The 16,049-nt window shown below is 36.6% G+C and overlaps 5 protein-coding genes across 5 annotated transcripts; 3 read left to right on the forward strand and 2 right to left on the reverse strand.

Annotated features, from left to right (window-relative positions):
* Positions 1-249: 249 nt before the first annotated feature.
* Positions 250-1,551, forward strand: ELE39_001018 (casein kinase I; the record flags this gene model as incomplete). Its single annotated transcript, XM_067343975.1, has 1 exon — positions 250-1,551. One exon carries the CDS (start codon positions 250-252, stop codon positions 1,549-1,551), a length of 1,302 nt encoding a protein of 433 aa, XP_067202776.1.
* A 947-nt stretch (positions 1,552-2,498) lies between these two features.
* On the forward strand, positions 2,499-4,772 carry ELE39_001019 (Sec23 Sec24 trunk domain-containing; the record flags this gene model as incomplete). Its single annotated transcript, XM_067343976.1, has 1 exon — positions 2,499-4,772. The coding sequence occupies one exon, from the start codon at positions 2,499-2,501 to the stop codon at positions 4,770-4,772; it is 2,274 nt and encodes a 757-aa protein (XP_067202777.1).
* A 54-nt stretch (positions 4,773-4,826) lies between these two features.
* On the reverse strand, positions 4,827-8,129 carry ELE39_001020 (uncharacterized protein; the record flags this gene model as incomplete). Its single annotated transcript, XM_067343977.1, has 1 exon — positions 4,827-8,129. The coding sequence occupies one exon, from the start codon at positions 8,127-8,129 to the stop codon at positions 4,827-4,829; it is 3,303 nt and encodes a 1,100-aa protein (XP_067202778.1).
* A 481-nt stretch (positions 8,130-8,610) lies between these two features.
* ELE39_001021 (uncharacterized protein) lies at positions 8,611-14,060 on the reverse strand (the record flags this gene model as incomplete). Its single annotated transcript, XM_067343978.1, has 2 exons — positions 8,611-13,947; positions 14,016-14,060. 2 exons carry the CDS (start codon positions 14,058-14,060, stop codon positions 8,611-8,613), a joined length of 5,382 nt encoding a protein of 1,793 aa, XP_067202779.1.
* An 815-nt stretch (positions 14,061-14,875) lies between these two features.
* Positions 14,876-15,892, forward strand: ELE39_001022 (casein kinase ii regulatory subunit; the record flags this gene model as incomplete). Its single annotated transcript, XM_067343979.1, has 1 exon — positions 14,876-15,892. One exon carries the CDS (start codon positions 14,876-14,878, stop codon positions 15,890-15,892), a length of 1,017 nt encoding a protein of 338 aa, XP_067202780.1.
* Between the last annotated feature and the right edge of the window lie 157 nt (positions 15,893-16,049).

Below are 16,049 nucleotides of genomic sequence, written 5' to 3' on the forward strand. Positions count from 1 at the left end.
GGATTTGGTTGGTAGGTAAAGGTATACAAAGCTGGAGTGCGACAAGGTCTGAGAACTCAACAGAAAGATTAGCCGGACTTTAGGGAGGAGATTTGAACGCGAATACTGCGAGGTAGTAATTCGAGGTGGCAGTGAGGAGAGGAATTGAGCAGGCTATATGTAGGCAACTAGACAAAGGATTGTAATCATTTTATGTGCGTTCAGTATATAAGCAAAGGTAATTAAAAAAGTGATCTAATAAAAAGAGAGATGGAGGTCCGAGTGGGAGGAAAATATAGGTTGGGTAGGAAGATAGGAAGCGGCTCATTTGGAGATATATATTTAGGTACAAATGTTACAAACAGTGAGGAGGTTGCAATCAAACTAGAGAGTGTTAAATCAAGGCATCCACAGCTTCTATACGAGTCAAAGTTGTACAAGATTTTAGCAGGTGGTATAGGGGTTCCAACAGTGCATTGGTATGGAATTGAGGGAGATTACAATGTTATGATTTTGGATCTTTTGGGCCCCTCTTTGGAGGACTTGTTTACTATTTGTAATAGAAAATTCTCCTTAAAAACTGTATTAATGCTTGCGGATCAAATGCTGAATCGTATTGAGTTTGTTCATTCAAAGAACTTCATACACAGAGATATTAAGCCCGATAATTTTTTGATTGGTAGAGGGAAAAAGCTCAATGTAGTATACATTATAGACTTTGGGCTCGCAAAGAAATACAGAGATCCTAAATCCCAGGCACATATTCCTTATAGAGAAGGTAAAAACCTGACTGGAACAGCTCGTTATGCTTCAATTAATACCCATTTGGGGATTGAGCAAAGCAGAAGGGACGATTTAGAGGCCTTGGGCTATGTCCTTATGTACTTTAACAGAGGTACACTACCTTGGCAGGGACTTAAAGCAACTTCAAAGAAGGATAAATATGATAAAATTATGGAGAGAAAGATCGCAACTCCAATAGAAACTCTTTGCAAGCACCATCCGTTTGAGTTCATTACTTTCCTTAACTATTGCAGGGCACTTAGATTTGAGGATAGGCCAGACTATGCCTATTTGAGACGACTATTTAAAGATTTGTTCTTTAGAGAGGGCTATCAGTATGATTTCATTTTTGACTGGAGCTTCCTCCAGCCAGAAAAGGACAGGAGAAGAACAGGGAACTCTGTAGGCGTCGGAGTCGGTGTTCCAGTAGGAGCTGCAGTGGCAAATGCTGGAGCAACCGGGCCCATACCCACAAGTGGAATGGGAGTTGGAGCTACACATGGAAATATGCCGGCTACACAGTCCACTAATGTAGTAGGTGCGGGAACAGGAACTGGTACAGGTGCTATTGTTGCCCCTACTCCAGGAGGTCTTCCTAACCAAGTGGGTCCTCCTCATTGTATTATCCCCGGAGTTCCCTCTAGCCCTGCAGGAATCCCAGTAACTGGAGGAGCAACCCAGGTAACATATACTCAGACAAATGCAAATTGTGTAGTGGGTGGTGAAGGTGGACAGAATGTTTACCACGATTCGCAACAGGATGAGCAATGGGGAGGAGTTGTCAAATAAAGTCACCCAGGCATGCTAATTTTCTTCCTTATCTTCATCCTAATTTACATTCAAGGCCTCGTGCGTAGTTTTGCTTTGTATTTTCTAGTCTATATATAGTCGCCTCCTCTCCAAATCTGAGAGTTTACAAACTATGAGTACTAAGCTAAAACACCATGATATTCTCAGCTTTACAAGATACTTTGAGGCTTCATGGTTTGCATGATTGCAAAAAATCTGTCTCATATTATTGGGGCATTTGCCTCTAATTACTTAATTATTAATGCTCCCTATTTATCTAATTATAACGTCTACAACACGCCGAATTTTGCTCTCATTGAAGTTGTAGCAGAACCATAGTAATAATTGATTTACTGGGTTATTAACCTCAAATAACTAACTAGAGTTTATCGTGTCATGTTTTTGTGCAAAGGTGTCAAATTCCGCTTAAGTATTTTGTTGGCAATGTAAATTCCTGGCAGCCCAAATGCTGCCTCCACTTCTCTCCTATTATCTTTAAGAGCTTGAATTACGACTTTAATTAGAATAGATTTAACATTATGTTGCAATATTTACCAATTATTCCAGCAACCTGTCCTGAATGATTTTTTTTCAGACTAATGCAATTCTTCCCCACACTAAGTTGGCCAATTGGCGCCAAAGAGCTTTCAATGCTAATAAACCTAAAATTTGTTTAACTAAGGCACCTCCCCACTTACCGCCCAAATAATCTATGAACCCCAAATTTTGAAGAGCAAAGTAATCTTTCCAGGTATTGGAATATCTATTGAGAGGTATTTTTTCTCTTTTTGTATTTTCCTAAGAAATATACTGGGAAAGAAAGAATATTTGAGGGTCCAATACACTATTACAAACTAGTAAGAATAGACTTGAGGACAAGAAGAGTACAAAAAGAAGTAAGAGTGATAAATAAATTAAGGAAATTTTCAGAGTAGCTAAGCTAGAGAATGGATTACCAAGAACAAGAAAACCAGACTGGAGTCCGTTTTAATTGGAATATATGGCCATCGACAAAGCTGGAGGCTACAAGAGTGGAGATTCCTTTGGGATGTTTGTTTACTCCACTTAAAGAGAGTAGTAAGCTGCAACTTGTGGAATATGAGCCAATTCGCTGTAGAGCATCGGGATGCATTTTGAACCCTTACTGTCCAGTGGACTTCAGGTCCAAGGTTTGGACTTGTCCATTCTCTCTGCAGAGAAACCCCTTTCCTCCTCACTATGCTGAGCACATTAGCGAGACGGTATTGCCAGCAGAGCTCATGTACCCTTCTGTGGAGTATATATTACCTGGGATTCCTGCAAACAATGTTAATCCTCCTGTCTTCATATTTGTGATTGATACATGCTTAATTGAAGCAGAGCTTACAGAGCTTCGGGACTCGATTCAGCAGGCAGTTTCGCTCATGCCTTCGGACGCTCTGGTCGGCTTGATTACGTATGGGACAGTATGTTGTGTACACGAACTAGGGTTCACAGAATGCCCCAAATCATATGTCTTCAGAGGCACTAAAGACGTTACCTCTCAGCAGTTGCAACTCCAATTAGGACTAACTTCTCGTGGAGACCCACGTAACCAGATGGCTGAGGGGTTTTCCAGAAGGTTCCTCTTGCCTGTTTCAGAGTGTGAATATTCTCTAATGAATATACTTGACGACTTACAGCCAGACTCGTGGCCAATTCCTGCTGACACAAGGCCTCAGAGATGCACTGGCGTGGCTCTAACGGTAGCAACGGGATTGATGGAAGCTTGCTGCGTACAACAAAGTGGGAGGATCATGCTTTTTGTTGGGGGAGTCTGCACGGTTGGTCCCGGAACCATAGTCTCACTTCCATTGGCCGAGTCAATTCGCCACCATTTGGACCTTCAGAAAAATTCAAACTCTGCGAGGCACGTTCAAAAGGCGCTTAAATTCTACTCCTCCTTGGCACAAAGAGCTGTCCAGAATGGTCATGCAGTCGATATCCTTGCTTGCTCTCTTGACCAAGTGGGACTCCATGAAATGAGAGTTTTATGTGATCGCTCTGGAGGCCATATGGTAATGAGTGACTCTTTTAGTATGAATATATTCAGGGACTCTTTCAAAAAAATGTTTGAGCCCGACGCTTCTGGCTACATTAAACAAGCCTTCAACGGAAGAGTGGAAATACTTTGCTCAAAGGATGTTAAGGTGAATGGTGCCATTGGTGCATGCACTAGCACCGGCAAAAAAGGCGCCCAAGTCGGTGACACTATGATAGGAGAGAGTAATACATGCGAGTGGAGTTTTGGCGCCATGGACAAAAATACAACCGTGGCATTTTATTTCGAAGTAGTGGCACAAGGAGTAAATCAGATTCCACCTGGGAAACAATCTTTTATACAATTCCAAACTCTATATAACCATCCATCTGGGCGAAAAAGACTGAGGGTCACTACAGTTTCGTACAGATATTCAGAACCCAATATTTTGGATTTGGCACCAGGATTTGACCAAGAATCAGCTGCTGTGCTTATGGCAAGATTAGCTGTCTCCAAAACTGAAAATGAAGATGGATTGGATGTGCTTCGTTGGCTTGACAGAAAACTTATCAGACTTGTTTCGAGGTTCGCGGATTATCAAAAGGACGATCCCAATTCTTTCCATCTTTCCTCAGAGTTTAGTATATACCCACAATTTATGTATCATCTTCGTAGAAGTCACTTCCTTCAGACTTTCAATGCCTCACCTGACGAAACTGCATACTACAGAACTGTTCTTTTGAGAGAAAATGTTATGAACTCCTTAGTAATGATCCAACCAGCGCTATTACAATACTCCTTTGATGAAGGCCCTCCTCAACCTGTACTCCTTGATGTACAATCTCTTAAACCTAATGTTATTCTCCTCCTTGACTCTTTCTTCCATATTGTTGTCTGGTATGGAGAAATGATCCACCAGTGGAAAGAACAAGGTTATCATGAGAACCCAGAATATGAAAACTTTAAAAATCTATTGCTTGCTCCAGCAGAAGACGCCAAGTCTATCCTTCAAGACAGATTTCCTGTTCCAAAGTTTGTCCTGTGTCATGCAGGAGGCTCTCAGGCTAGATTTCTTCTTGCTAAGGTTAATCCTTCTGCAACCCACAACACACTTTCAGGTGCCACATTTGATTCCGTCTCTGATGGGTCTATTGTTATTACTGATGATGTATCTCTTAAAGTATTCATGGAACATCTTATTAAGCTTGCCGTACAATCATAAACTAACTCTATACCTATTCAATTATTATACTAAGTCTCTAACAAAACTAACTCTTCAGAATAATATTAAAAACAATACTAAAGATATCGTTAATACCCCAGGTGTCTTTGTCTTTATTGAATTTGATGTTATCAGCCTCTGCTTTATGCAGGTACCTGGAATATTTGGAGCAACCGAATAATTATAAGAACTTATTATTTCGCTAAAGAACTTGTACTTCAATAATAAAGGTTGACTGGACGTTTTCTCTTCAGAGAGAATCGGAACTTCTGGAGGGCATGCCTTCAATGCTTGTATGCTTGAAGGTACCGTATACAAATTATAATAATGACTTGAAATTAATGCCTTTCTGAATTGATAGTAACTCTCATAATAAGTCGGACTAGGATCTAGTCTCAGCTTCCTAGTATTTACCTCACTTTTTTTCTTTATGATAAAATTATAATTAACTCTCTCATTTGGGCTTATATCATCTGCTGAATATATTCCGTTGTCGTATGTTTCTATATCGTTTTCTTCTATTACCAACGTTATCAGGCTCATTGTAAACTTGTTTCTTGAACTCATAAACTTGGATAGCAGCTTTTTTACCAGAGCAAAGTTTGTGTCTTTTGACCCACTGTTTTTATTTGTGTCACTTTCCTTGTCTAATCTCGAGTATTTTATAACCTTATCACATTTTGAATCCTTGTAATATCCATTACCGAGGATAAGGATCATTTGACAAAGAGAAGATCCCAAATTACCTATTTCTCTTGTAACTATATCAATCTCTTTCCCATCTAAAGAAGGTTCAGAGATTATATACAAGAACCTGAACTTTTCCATATACATCAACTTCGTAACCAAATAATTGGGCGAGTTTGTTTCCAACCCTAGAATCTGATCTTTGAGCATTGGAAAAGGATGAAAGGATGAATGACTTTGTTGAACAGAAATTACTTGAAATATATAATTTTCTCCCTTAACATATTGCAGTTTATTTGCAACTGGGTTTTTATAAGGCCCCTTGAAGTTTTCATGTACGCTTAGAAACAATAGAGATGTCAGATATGGTGAATCCATAGTAGAAACTGAGCTTGAAACATTTAACTCAACATAATCGGTTAAATGTGTAGAACTAGTTACAATAGGCCTTGTGATATGTACCGAAACTCCCCACCATCCTTCTCTAAACCCTTCATTTGATTCCAATGTTAAAGCAAGAATTCTTTCTTTTGAATACTTTGTAACTTTGACCCCTCTAATTGAGGTTAGTTTTGAAATTTCCTGAGATTCTGGAACGATTACCTGAACATCAAGATCTGTGTTCACGTATTCCGTAATGGATTTTGGAATAAGCATACTAATCGTCATCATTTTATTATACTGATGCCCCATTAAGAAGAAATATATTACCATTGAGTATTTTTCTTCAGAGTCTACAAATACAAAAGGCCCCCCAATTTCAGAGATCTCGGTTTCCCTTGGATCAAGAATCTCTCCCAATATGACTTTTTTTGTGATCACTTGAACATTTTCCTCTTTGCCTTGAACAATTTCATCGACAGTTGAAAAAATTTCTACTTCCCATTCTTTTTTCTGAGCTTCAAATATGTTATTCTGAAATTTTGAGTTTCTTTTAGATTTGGCTCTTTCTACTAATAGAATGCATTCCAATGGATTATCTGGATTTACATTTCTAAGCAGAATAGAATCGCTTTTTGTCTCAAATTCGATGGACAATTCTTCTTGTAATTTGGATTTGTCATAGATCAAAGCATTCAACAGAACGTTTGAATATGCGATTCTTTGGTCAAGCCCCTTTTTAACAAATTGGGTTCCTTCAAGGAGGGGTTTTACTCTAATATTGTAGCTTCCTTGAACTTTGTCATTCATTTTGCCTAACTTTAAAATAATTGGATATGTTTCCAAATTACTTATTCTATATCTGATTTGTATATCAATTTCCCTCGTCTTTGGCAGCTTATATGTACCTATTGAGACAGATGAATAAGACAAACTATTGTTATAGTTATTCATTAAATTTGTAACTGTTTGGTCTTTAGTTAAAAACTTAATCCACTGGCCAATGCATTGATTCCTTTTGGTGATTGCTTCAATAGTAGATACGTTTAAATTCAAAAAATCAGGCTTTGAAGAAGGGGATGAAGGAACCAAAACTTCAATCTTAAGCTTGTAATTCGTTTCTGACCTGAGTGGTATTATTAGGTCTTTAATTCCAACTTTAAGAGGGAAAATACTACTGAGTTCATTATTACTTATTGCCTCAGAAATTCCAATGCTTAAAACAAGTTCTGGCCTATTTCTTTCCAAATAGCATTCATATTTGTGTCCATATATTTGACAAAATGTCTCACTGTTTTTCGAGTTAATTGAGTAACAATCATTTTGGTTTTCACAAGCTGGAAATGTTAACCTTACTCTCATTGGCTCCGAGTCTACAATCTCAGACCACTGTTGAGTCAATCCTCTTGATCCATCCCATTTCAGAGAGTCAATAATAAAACTAAATTCACCCCTTTGGCTACCACTATAATATGAGTTAAATGTAGCATTCCTAACATTTAGTGGACCCAACATAGGTGCTAGAGTTCTCGTAACTGATGTTTGGTCTACGTATGTTAAACAAAAGGGTGTTGTTGGTAAATTATTTTTTGTACTTGTAATACTAAGGTTCCAGTTACCCGTAAATTCTTGTTTAATTGGATTTTGCAAATCAAATCGAAGAACATAACTCCCATTGACAAGATTTCCCATCATTTTAAGTGATTCTGTACCTTTGGTTTCATATTTTGGAACTTCCAAACATTTGCTAGAATTCTGTGAAACTACCTGCCAAGTTTGGAATCCCAGAGAAGTAAATACTTGAATTAGCTCATTTTCAGCATCTTTCCCAAGATCACAAAAGGGAATCTGACTATTCACCAATTTGTCAAGTGGCGAGGGGGAGTTTTTAGTGTCAATCGAACTTGAACTTTCAACAATTCCCTTCTCGATATTGTGTTCCAGATAAGAATTATCTTCTCCAAGACAGTTAGTTTCATAATCTTCAAACCTACCAATCCTGCTGGAGGGAAGTAACTTTAATTGATTAACCTTGTAGCTTTTTGGAACGGAAACAGTTATCATTGGGTTATTGAATGTGCATGGTATTTGGAACTCAAAATCCACAATGTTAGATTTTGAACCATAATAATGAGTATTTAAATTTGACACTACTGGTCGGTAAATACATGCATTACATGCAATTTTTGTTGTATTTACACAAAACGCGTTATTAATTAAAAATAAACCAGAACAGAATGCAAAGAATAGTTGATATAAGTCTCTTTTAGAAACACTTTGGACCTTCATAAATTCTTTATAAGACTTTTCCCTTTAAATTTCTATCAGGACTTTACGATTATTTGCTATTCTAAACAAAGTATTAGTAAGATTAAAGATTCAATAGCTTTTTATCAAGCGTATGATAAAAAATTGAATCCAGACCCCAAGAAAATATAGGAAAAATAAGTTATCTCGGATAAAACTGTTGATAAAAACGAAATTTTTCACTTTAAAATTACAATAACAACGAAAATTTGGATAGACTTGTATATAGCATTCCAAAAAACATACTCACAAACAGTCTTATTAAAGACAAATTTCTCAAGATAAAGACAATAGATTTTGAAAAAGTCGTGTTTTTATCCCACACCTAAAATTTTCCAATACACGTGTAATTTACAAGTGTGGGGAAATTGCATGCACATGGGAAATTTGCAAGTGTGCACTAAATATATATATATTACATGCTTATAAATACGAATTAATTATTTTTAATACTTATTAACAACTATAAGTTCGAATCTCGTAGTTCAATTTGGAGATTTTCAAGAATACTAGTAAGCTTCTGAGAGTGGTCAGGAGAGTATGTGTTTTGAATATAAGCTAAAGTACTAATTACAAAGTCATTTGCCATGCAAGAATGACTTTGACTGAGTGGGAAATGCTGTCTATTTTTGATCCAGCTGGTGAGAATTCCAATAATACACTTTCTTAGGTGTAAAATAAAGGAATCGTGGTAGTTAGAAGCAATGTCAAACTTGAAGTTTGGAGGTTCAAGGGCTTTAATTCGATTAAAAATGAGCATAAATGGATCGGATGATGAGTTTGAGCTCATAGAAGATTCTAGCAATGAAATATAAACGTCAAATAGCAAGTCATAAGGAACAGACCAGCATTTGTTCCAAAGCTGTATTGAAATGCATGTCGGGAAGTGGCATAAATTGTAAGGGTCTATATTTTGGGATACTGCAGAAATATAATAATTTGCAAATTCGAAGATTGCTGTAATTGAATAAATTTGTTGGAAAAGGTCGTACTTTTCAAAGATTTCCTGGTTTGATAGTCCAACACTAAGGTAAGTTTTTGGAGCAACAGAAAGAGAACCAAGTAGAGATGATCCTGTAATGTTGAGTAAAGGAGTCTGAATAAACTCTAATAGCCTGTGAATCGATTCGGAAAAGTTATCACATCCATTAAAACCAAAAAATCTGTTCAAAATGGGTAGTTGAAATTTATAACCAAGATCTGAAACATGAGAATAAATTACATGACCTTTTGGTGGAATTAGGATTTGAAGAAAATAATCCGAAATTTGGCTACAGAGGTCTTCTAAGTTATTTCCTTCTCGTTTAATTGAAACACTAGATTCAAGTAAAGTTGAAACAATCAAAAAAGGCTCTATAAAGAGGCTGCTATTAATTAGAGAGTTAAGTTCAGAACACGTCAATATTTGTGTAGAAAGAATTAGTATATGTTGGTTAAAATTCTCTTGATTAGATGCCATTTTTTCAATGTATTCTAACAAAGGAAGCTGGAGGTTTGAGCAAAGGGAAACAATTCCCTCCATATTTGAGATTGCGTATTCAAAAGAATGTTCCATTTGGAATTTATTTCTGTCAAAGTAGGACTCAGTTAAAGGGCTTGAAAAAAACTGTGAAACATCCATGTCTGTAGAAATTAAGCCTTTTCCTACTCCTGAAATACAAATTTCTTTTATCAGCTTCAAGGTTCCAATTCTAGCTCTGACATTTCTGCAACGACTTCCACATAATACATTTTTGTTTAGAGAAAGCTCTGACAGCATATTGATACATTTAATATATCCAGAAGAGATTTCTTGAGAATCATCTAGTAAGTAAATAGCAGAAATAACGAAGTAGTAGGGCGAGTAATTGCTTTCACCTGCTATTCGAAATAGAAAGGAAGTGAAATGATCCCAGTTGTATTCTTTAAGGTGTTGATTAGTATTCAGTGACTTGAATGGCTTAGAAAGAGAGGTAGCAACAAGACCCAAAAGAGACTTTTCCGAGTGACTAGTTTTTTGCAAAGAGTCATACCTGCAAATTTCGGTCAAATTCTCCAATAGGGTTTGGCAGTAACATGGATTTCCTTTTTTGTCTCGAGAAAGGGTATCAGCAAACCTAGTGATCATTACAGGCAAGATATCTTTTAAAAGACGAACAACACAAGACTCCAGAACCTTTTTATTGAAGCAAGATGAGAACAGCGTTTTGAGCGGATTACTGAATGTAAGGAGAATTAAGGACTTCATTGAATTAGTGTTTATTTCGGATGATGAAGTGTTGCCATCAAATAATTCAACAAATGTTTCACACAAAGAGTCAGACCAAGCCTTAATGATTTGTTCAATGTGTAAAAAGTAAAAATTATAGTTTTGGGAGTTAAATTCTTCTTGGGTATCTGAACCAATGAAATTCTGCTTCATATTCAACTGCTCGGTTAAAAGATGCTCAAAGTGAGATATACAATCTAAAAGCAGGAGAGTAGCTTCTTCAGTTTTATGGAATGGTTTCAATAATAAGGATGAAAAAATTTCTCTAAAGTATTCATTCTGTGATGGGTCTGCCTGAAAGTATTCCCAGTATTTGAAGGGTGGAAGTGAAAAGCCTCCAATTGGAGGTAGATCTCTGGAAGATATCCTTTCAATCATTGAAGCCTCTTTTAAGTAATTATTGGACTGGTAACCTGCAATTTCTACAGATAAATCTGCGACCAAAGCGAGTCTTTTCATGATTTTACTAGATTTTGCATTAAGAACCCAACCAATCTTTTTGTATATTAATTTAATTTGAGTTACAAAGCTTATTTCGATTATAGAGTGATCTTGATTAGAAATAGCTTCCAAAACGTTGACTGAAAAAGACTCTACAAACTTCTTAATCTGCGAAACTCCTGTGTTTGAAACGATCAAATATAAAATTGGCATCTCACTTAATAAATTCTGGTCATGTTTTTCAAATGTTCTGAATGTTAAATCTTTAAGTTCAGCTGAGGATGCAGCAAATAAAGTGAGAAATCTGAATAATTGAAGCAAAAAGTTAATTATATAAGCCAGTGACTTCAACAAAAACGTAGTAGAGTCTTTGAGGTGGCTATTATGATCTTTATTTAGCTCTTCAGACAAAATTTGATCGAAGGATCTGCCATTTATTGGGCAAATACAAGGAAGTGAAGATGGGTCAAAAACCTCATTCCCTATTATATTTTGTGACCTTGAAAGAATATTCATTAAGCTTTGTAGCTTAGAAAGGCAAATCTCAAGGGTTTTGGGATTGAATAGCAAATTAATGTTATTCTCGTGCTTGTAAAACGGAGGGAACTCCAAAACACTTCTAAGGTCAAAAGCTATCGCTCCAGAAAGAGCCTCAACCCATGGAGATGTCAGAGAAAGATGGCCATCAATTAAAAATGAATCTTCTGGATGGACGAGCCTTCTAAATTGGTTTAGATTTGCGTTTGAAGAGAGCGGAAACTGTATTAGCTGCATAAATAATCCACTTGCTCCAATAATCTGTTGAAGACCATTCCATTTCAGGACTAAGAAGAAGTATCTAGTCTCACCTACAAAAACTATGTACCTATCTTTGACCCATCCAAGTAAATCATGCTGTCTATTATTATTTCCTAAAGGGTTACCTCCATACTCAAGAATAACATTTGGAGAGGCTCTGCTCTTTTTGCCAGCTAAAATGGGAAAATCTTCCGAATTATTAGGGCTATCACTGCAATTAATGTCTTCAGAGTAAGAAGTAAATTCATGAATTGCTTTAATTTGCTCCTCTAGGTCGATAATAATGGGCTCTCCTTTGGAACGTTGGCCCGAAGAAGAAAAGTTACCGTTATATCTGAGGTTGAGAGCTGGACTATTTTGGTTATTCAAGGCCCTATTTCCAAAGTTGGAGCTCGAAGCAATTCCAATGTCAGCAGGAAGAGAGCTAAATAGTCGGAGCTCAACTTGACAGATATTTTTGTTTGGAGCTCTTGAAAAGTCAGTGCTAGAGTTTACATTTTGGAACGCAGAGGATGTTATATTCCTGGTGATAATTGTGAGTCCGTTTCTATAATAGGAGTTTGAGATATTAGAGCTTTCATTACAGGAGTTTGAAGTAGGGAGTACATACGTCAACCAGAACCCAAATGTTAAATCATTCGATGGATACGAAGTTAAGCTCGATTTTGACTGATCAAGAGCCTTTTCAGTTTGGATCTTCTTTTTAGGTGACCCAAAAAGAGTCTCTGGCTCAAATCTAAAGCCATTAATAACGCTCTGGATGGATGGCATTACTTCATTTAGCCTTTTAGAGCATTGGAATTGCAGTCTCGTGCCATTGTTGGTAAACAGTGAAAGGGAAAGATTGTAGTCAGATGTGTAAAAAAGTTGAAGGTCATTTATGTCAAATTGATTCCGATATTCGGCTTTAATTGATTGCATAGAAAACAAATCCTCATTTTTCTTGCAAATTGGGTTGCCCGGTATCTTTGAGAACATGCCAAATATATCTTTTTTCCTCATCATTGCAACAACTTTCAACGAACTTGGCGAAGAAAATCTTTTTGAATCATTATTAAATAAACCCAAACTAAAGTTTTCAAGGTTCAGGTTTTCGGTTTTTGGCAAAAGTCGATCACTATTTTGGAACTCAGATGAAACATAGTTATCCCAGTCTGTTGGCAAGAAAAAAGTACCAATGTCCAGGTTAGATGCCCAGTAACCTAAAGAGTTCACTGTTCTACCCCAGGGAAGAATATTCGAAAGGGTTTCCTTGCTACTAATATCGTTCAAATAAGCAGCCAAATAGATATTCTGAGATGTGTCAAGAATTGCCATGAAGCCACAGGGTGCCAGAGAAATTTTTTTGATTGAAAATGATCTTGGCATAAATCTCAGGAATGTATATTTCAAGAACAGCTCTTTCGTAAATGAACTGTAAATCTGATGAGAGTGTATGTAACAGTAAGGAGTTATCCAGCCCTCGGTTGACTGGTATACTAGCTCATGAATGTTTGAACTATTCTCTTCTAAGAAGAAGAATCTGCCATCCAGAGTACCATGTAAAGAGTGGAACTTTGAAGTGTGGGAACCAGGAAGAGAACATTGGAGCATTCCGATATCCTTATCCCCGATTTTCATTATTGGAACTCTTATCAACCCAGCTCCTCTTGCAGCAATTCCATCATTGCCAGATGATTGTGAATTATCAGCTGCAAAAATAAAATTATCGAATTTCAAAGCTAATAAATGAATAGATCTCTCCGTAATTACACATAAAAGGTACTCGACATCACTAGCGAAAATCCCAATTCGAGGAAACGCCCCTGTCATATTTTTTATTGAAAATTGGAAAACAATGGTAAGAATCGATTCATCATTAGTTGGCTTGTCATCAAATTCTTGGTCAAAGTTGGAGGGAGTAGTTCTCATTCTAGTAATGGTACGTCTGTCAGTAGAGGAACCAACTGATGATTCTCTTCTTAAAGATTTCTGGATATTCTCCTCTATGGGAAATATATACAACACATTTTCTAATCCTACATAGCCATATTTGATATTTGGAATCACACCATATACAAGGGAGGGTGATTTTCCTATGAGTAGTTGCACGCGTTTGATATGTTGAATGATTGTATTGTGGAGAGGAAATGGTCCCTTCCACTCAATTCCAATGTACCCAACTCCCTCTCCTTGGGTAACGGAATCGCTATATTGCTGAAGAATGTTTGATAAAGTATTTGAGCCATTTGGCCTTGATCTTATTTCTCCTGAGCTCAGCCTAATTTTTGGGTTATTTCCACCACATATTTCATCAAGCTGGTTCACTATTGCCTATGGAATTAATAAAGGGAATATTTAGTTACTTAAAAAGAAAAAAAAATAAAGTGCTTTGTACTTACCTCTGCTCCTCTTCGGAAGTGAGATACATTAACTTCATCTTGCATCTTTACAAGAGAAATATGTAATCAGAACATGCAAAGTGATGCCTTATAGATTACCATGAACTGCAGTTTTTCCAACTTCCTTTTTGTTGCTTGAGTTTTTATTTCAACCGAATTATTTATAAATATTTTCATTTGATCACATACCCCGCTTATTCTACTAATTAAATGAAAGCCCTCGTCGAATTTACAGTCAAATGTCAAAAATGATTGTGATATAAATAGAAACGGAAGTAATTGAAATATAATACATGTTCTAAAGGAACACAGCAAAGGATGAGAAGGGAAGATTCTGACCGATTCAATTAGAGATGTTAAGAAAGCTAAATTGTTCGTAACAGAAAGCAACTATTTACTTGTGTAATTTTACAGTTTAACGATTTATACAGTGTTTGTATTTTGACAGAACACCCATAAATTTACTGATGCCACATAAATATACGTATTTAGCAATTTTGCCAGGTTTGGGATTTGGGAAGTAACTAAAACATAAAGAGCCATTGCAATGGCCAAGCTATTTAAATAAAAGAAGATTGATAGTCATTATCTTCACAGTTTTTCCTAAACTTTAAATAATTAAAGTAAACATTTTTAATAAGATTAACTCATTTACAAATGAATAATCCACGGCGGCGTGGCGCCGGCGGCATATCCTTTTTGGATAATTAATTAAATATTACACTTGACTGCGTTAAAGTAGAGAAAAAGATAAGATTCTAGAAAACCACGGGGTTTTTTTGGTCAGGTACCTAGTATTTGTCACAGAACATCTATTTCTCGAAGATTTTAGCTTCAGAAGCTGAAGTTCTGCCTTTCAGATGATTAGCTTGATCAATGAAGGTGACACGTCATTACCACAGTGGAACAATATGATGGGGATGAATAGTGATAGCGATGAAAGTGAAAATGGCTGGGTGCACTGGTATTGCGGATTAAGAGAGCACTATTTCTTTATAGTGATTCCAAGCGAATATACTAGGGATGCTTTTAACTTGTACGGTTTGAGGCAGTACTTCCCGAAAAACTATGACAGCTTAATCGAGTTAATCTTGTCATCAAACATTCCAGATGAGGACGACTTGGTGGATCCTGCTTTACAAGATTTACATAGAGAAGCAGGAGAATTATATGGCTTAATCCACGCAAGATATATTACTACACCAAGAGGTTTACAGATAATGAAACATAAATATGACAAGGGGTGCTTCGGGAAGTGCCCTAGGGTACTGTGTAATGGATACAAAGTGCTCCCTGTTGGAATTACGAATGAGTTGAGAAGCAGAAGAGTTAGGGTTTACTGTCCCAATTGTCAGGAGGCATATGACCCAAGAAACGTTAATCTAATTGATATTGATGGTGCCTTCTTTGGTACTTCCTTCCCACATATTTTCTTGCAAGTATATCCAGAGTACATTTCAACGTCATGCCCGGAGCCATATTATCCAAAGATTTTTGGATTTCGAGTTTCTGACAAACTAAGCATCATTGAGCGAAAAGGCATTAATGGTGAATTTGGTAAGAGAGCACAAGCAGAAATGTTTAAGGCTAGGCCTTCATCTGTCCAACGCATAGAAAAACCCCAGCTGCTCACTATTGGTACTGGAAAACTTCCAAATTCAACGATAGATGGTTCTAATGCGAACTCTTCTTCAAACCAGGATAATCTTAATTCGAAAAACTCTGAATATAACTCAACAGCTTCTTCTAAAACGATCAAGTCTTCTAATACTTCAAATGTGAATGGTTTGGTTTACCATCCTGAAGATGTAAATATGAACCAAATAACATATAGTTTAAACTCAGCAAGCAGGAGTTGTAGTTACAGTAGGCAATGATTACTGAATATATGATTAATTAGATGATTATAACCACACATAGATAGTATTTAATTCATTTTATTTAACATGATTTCCCGCCTTTCCCTATTAGAAAAGTGCATGCAAAAATACATGCATTTGCACTATTCACTTTTTCCATATCACATGCGCACCA

The sequence above is a fragment of the Cryptosporidium sp. chipmunk genotype I genome, assembly GCF_004936735.1.
Source record: "Cryptosporidium sp. chipmunk genotype I strain 37763 chromosome Unknown contig_15, whole genome shotgun sequence".
Classification (NCBI taxonomy): Eukaryota; Apicomplexa; class Conoidasida; order Eucoccidiorida; family Cryptosporidiidae; genus Cryptosporidium; species Cryptosporidium sp. chipmunk genotype I.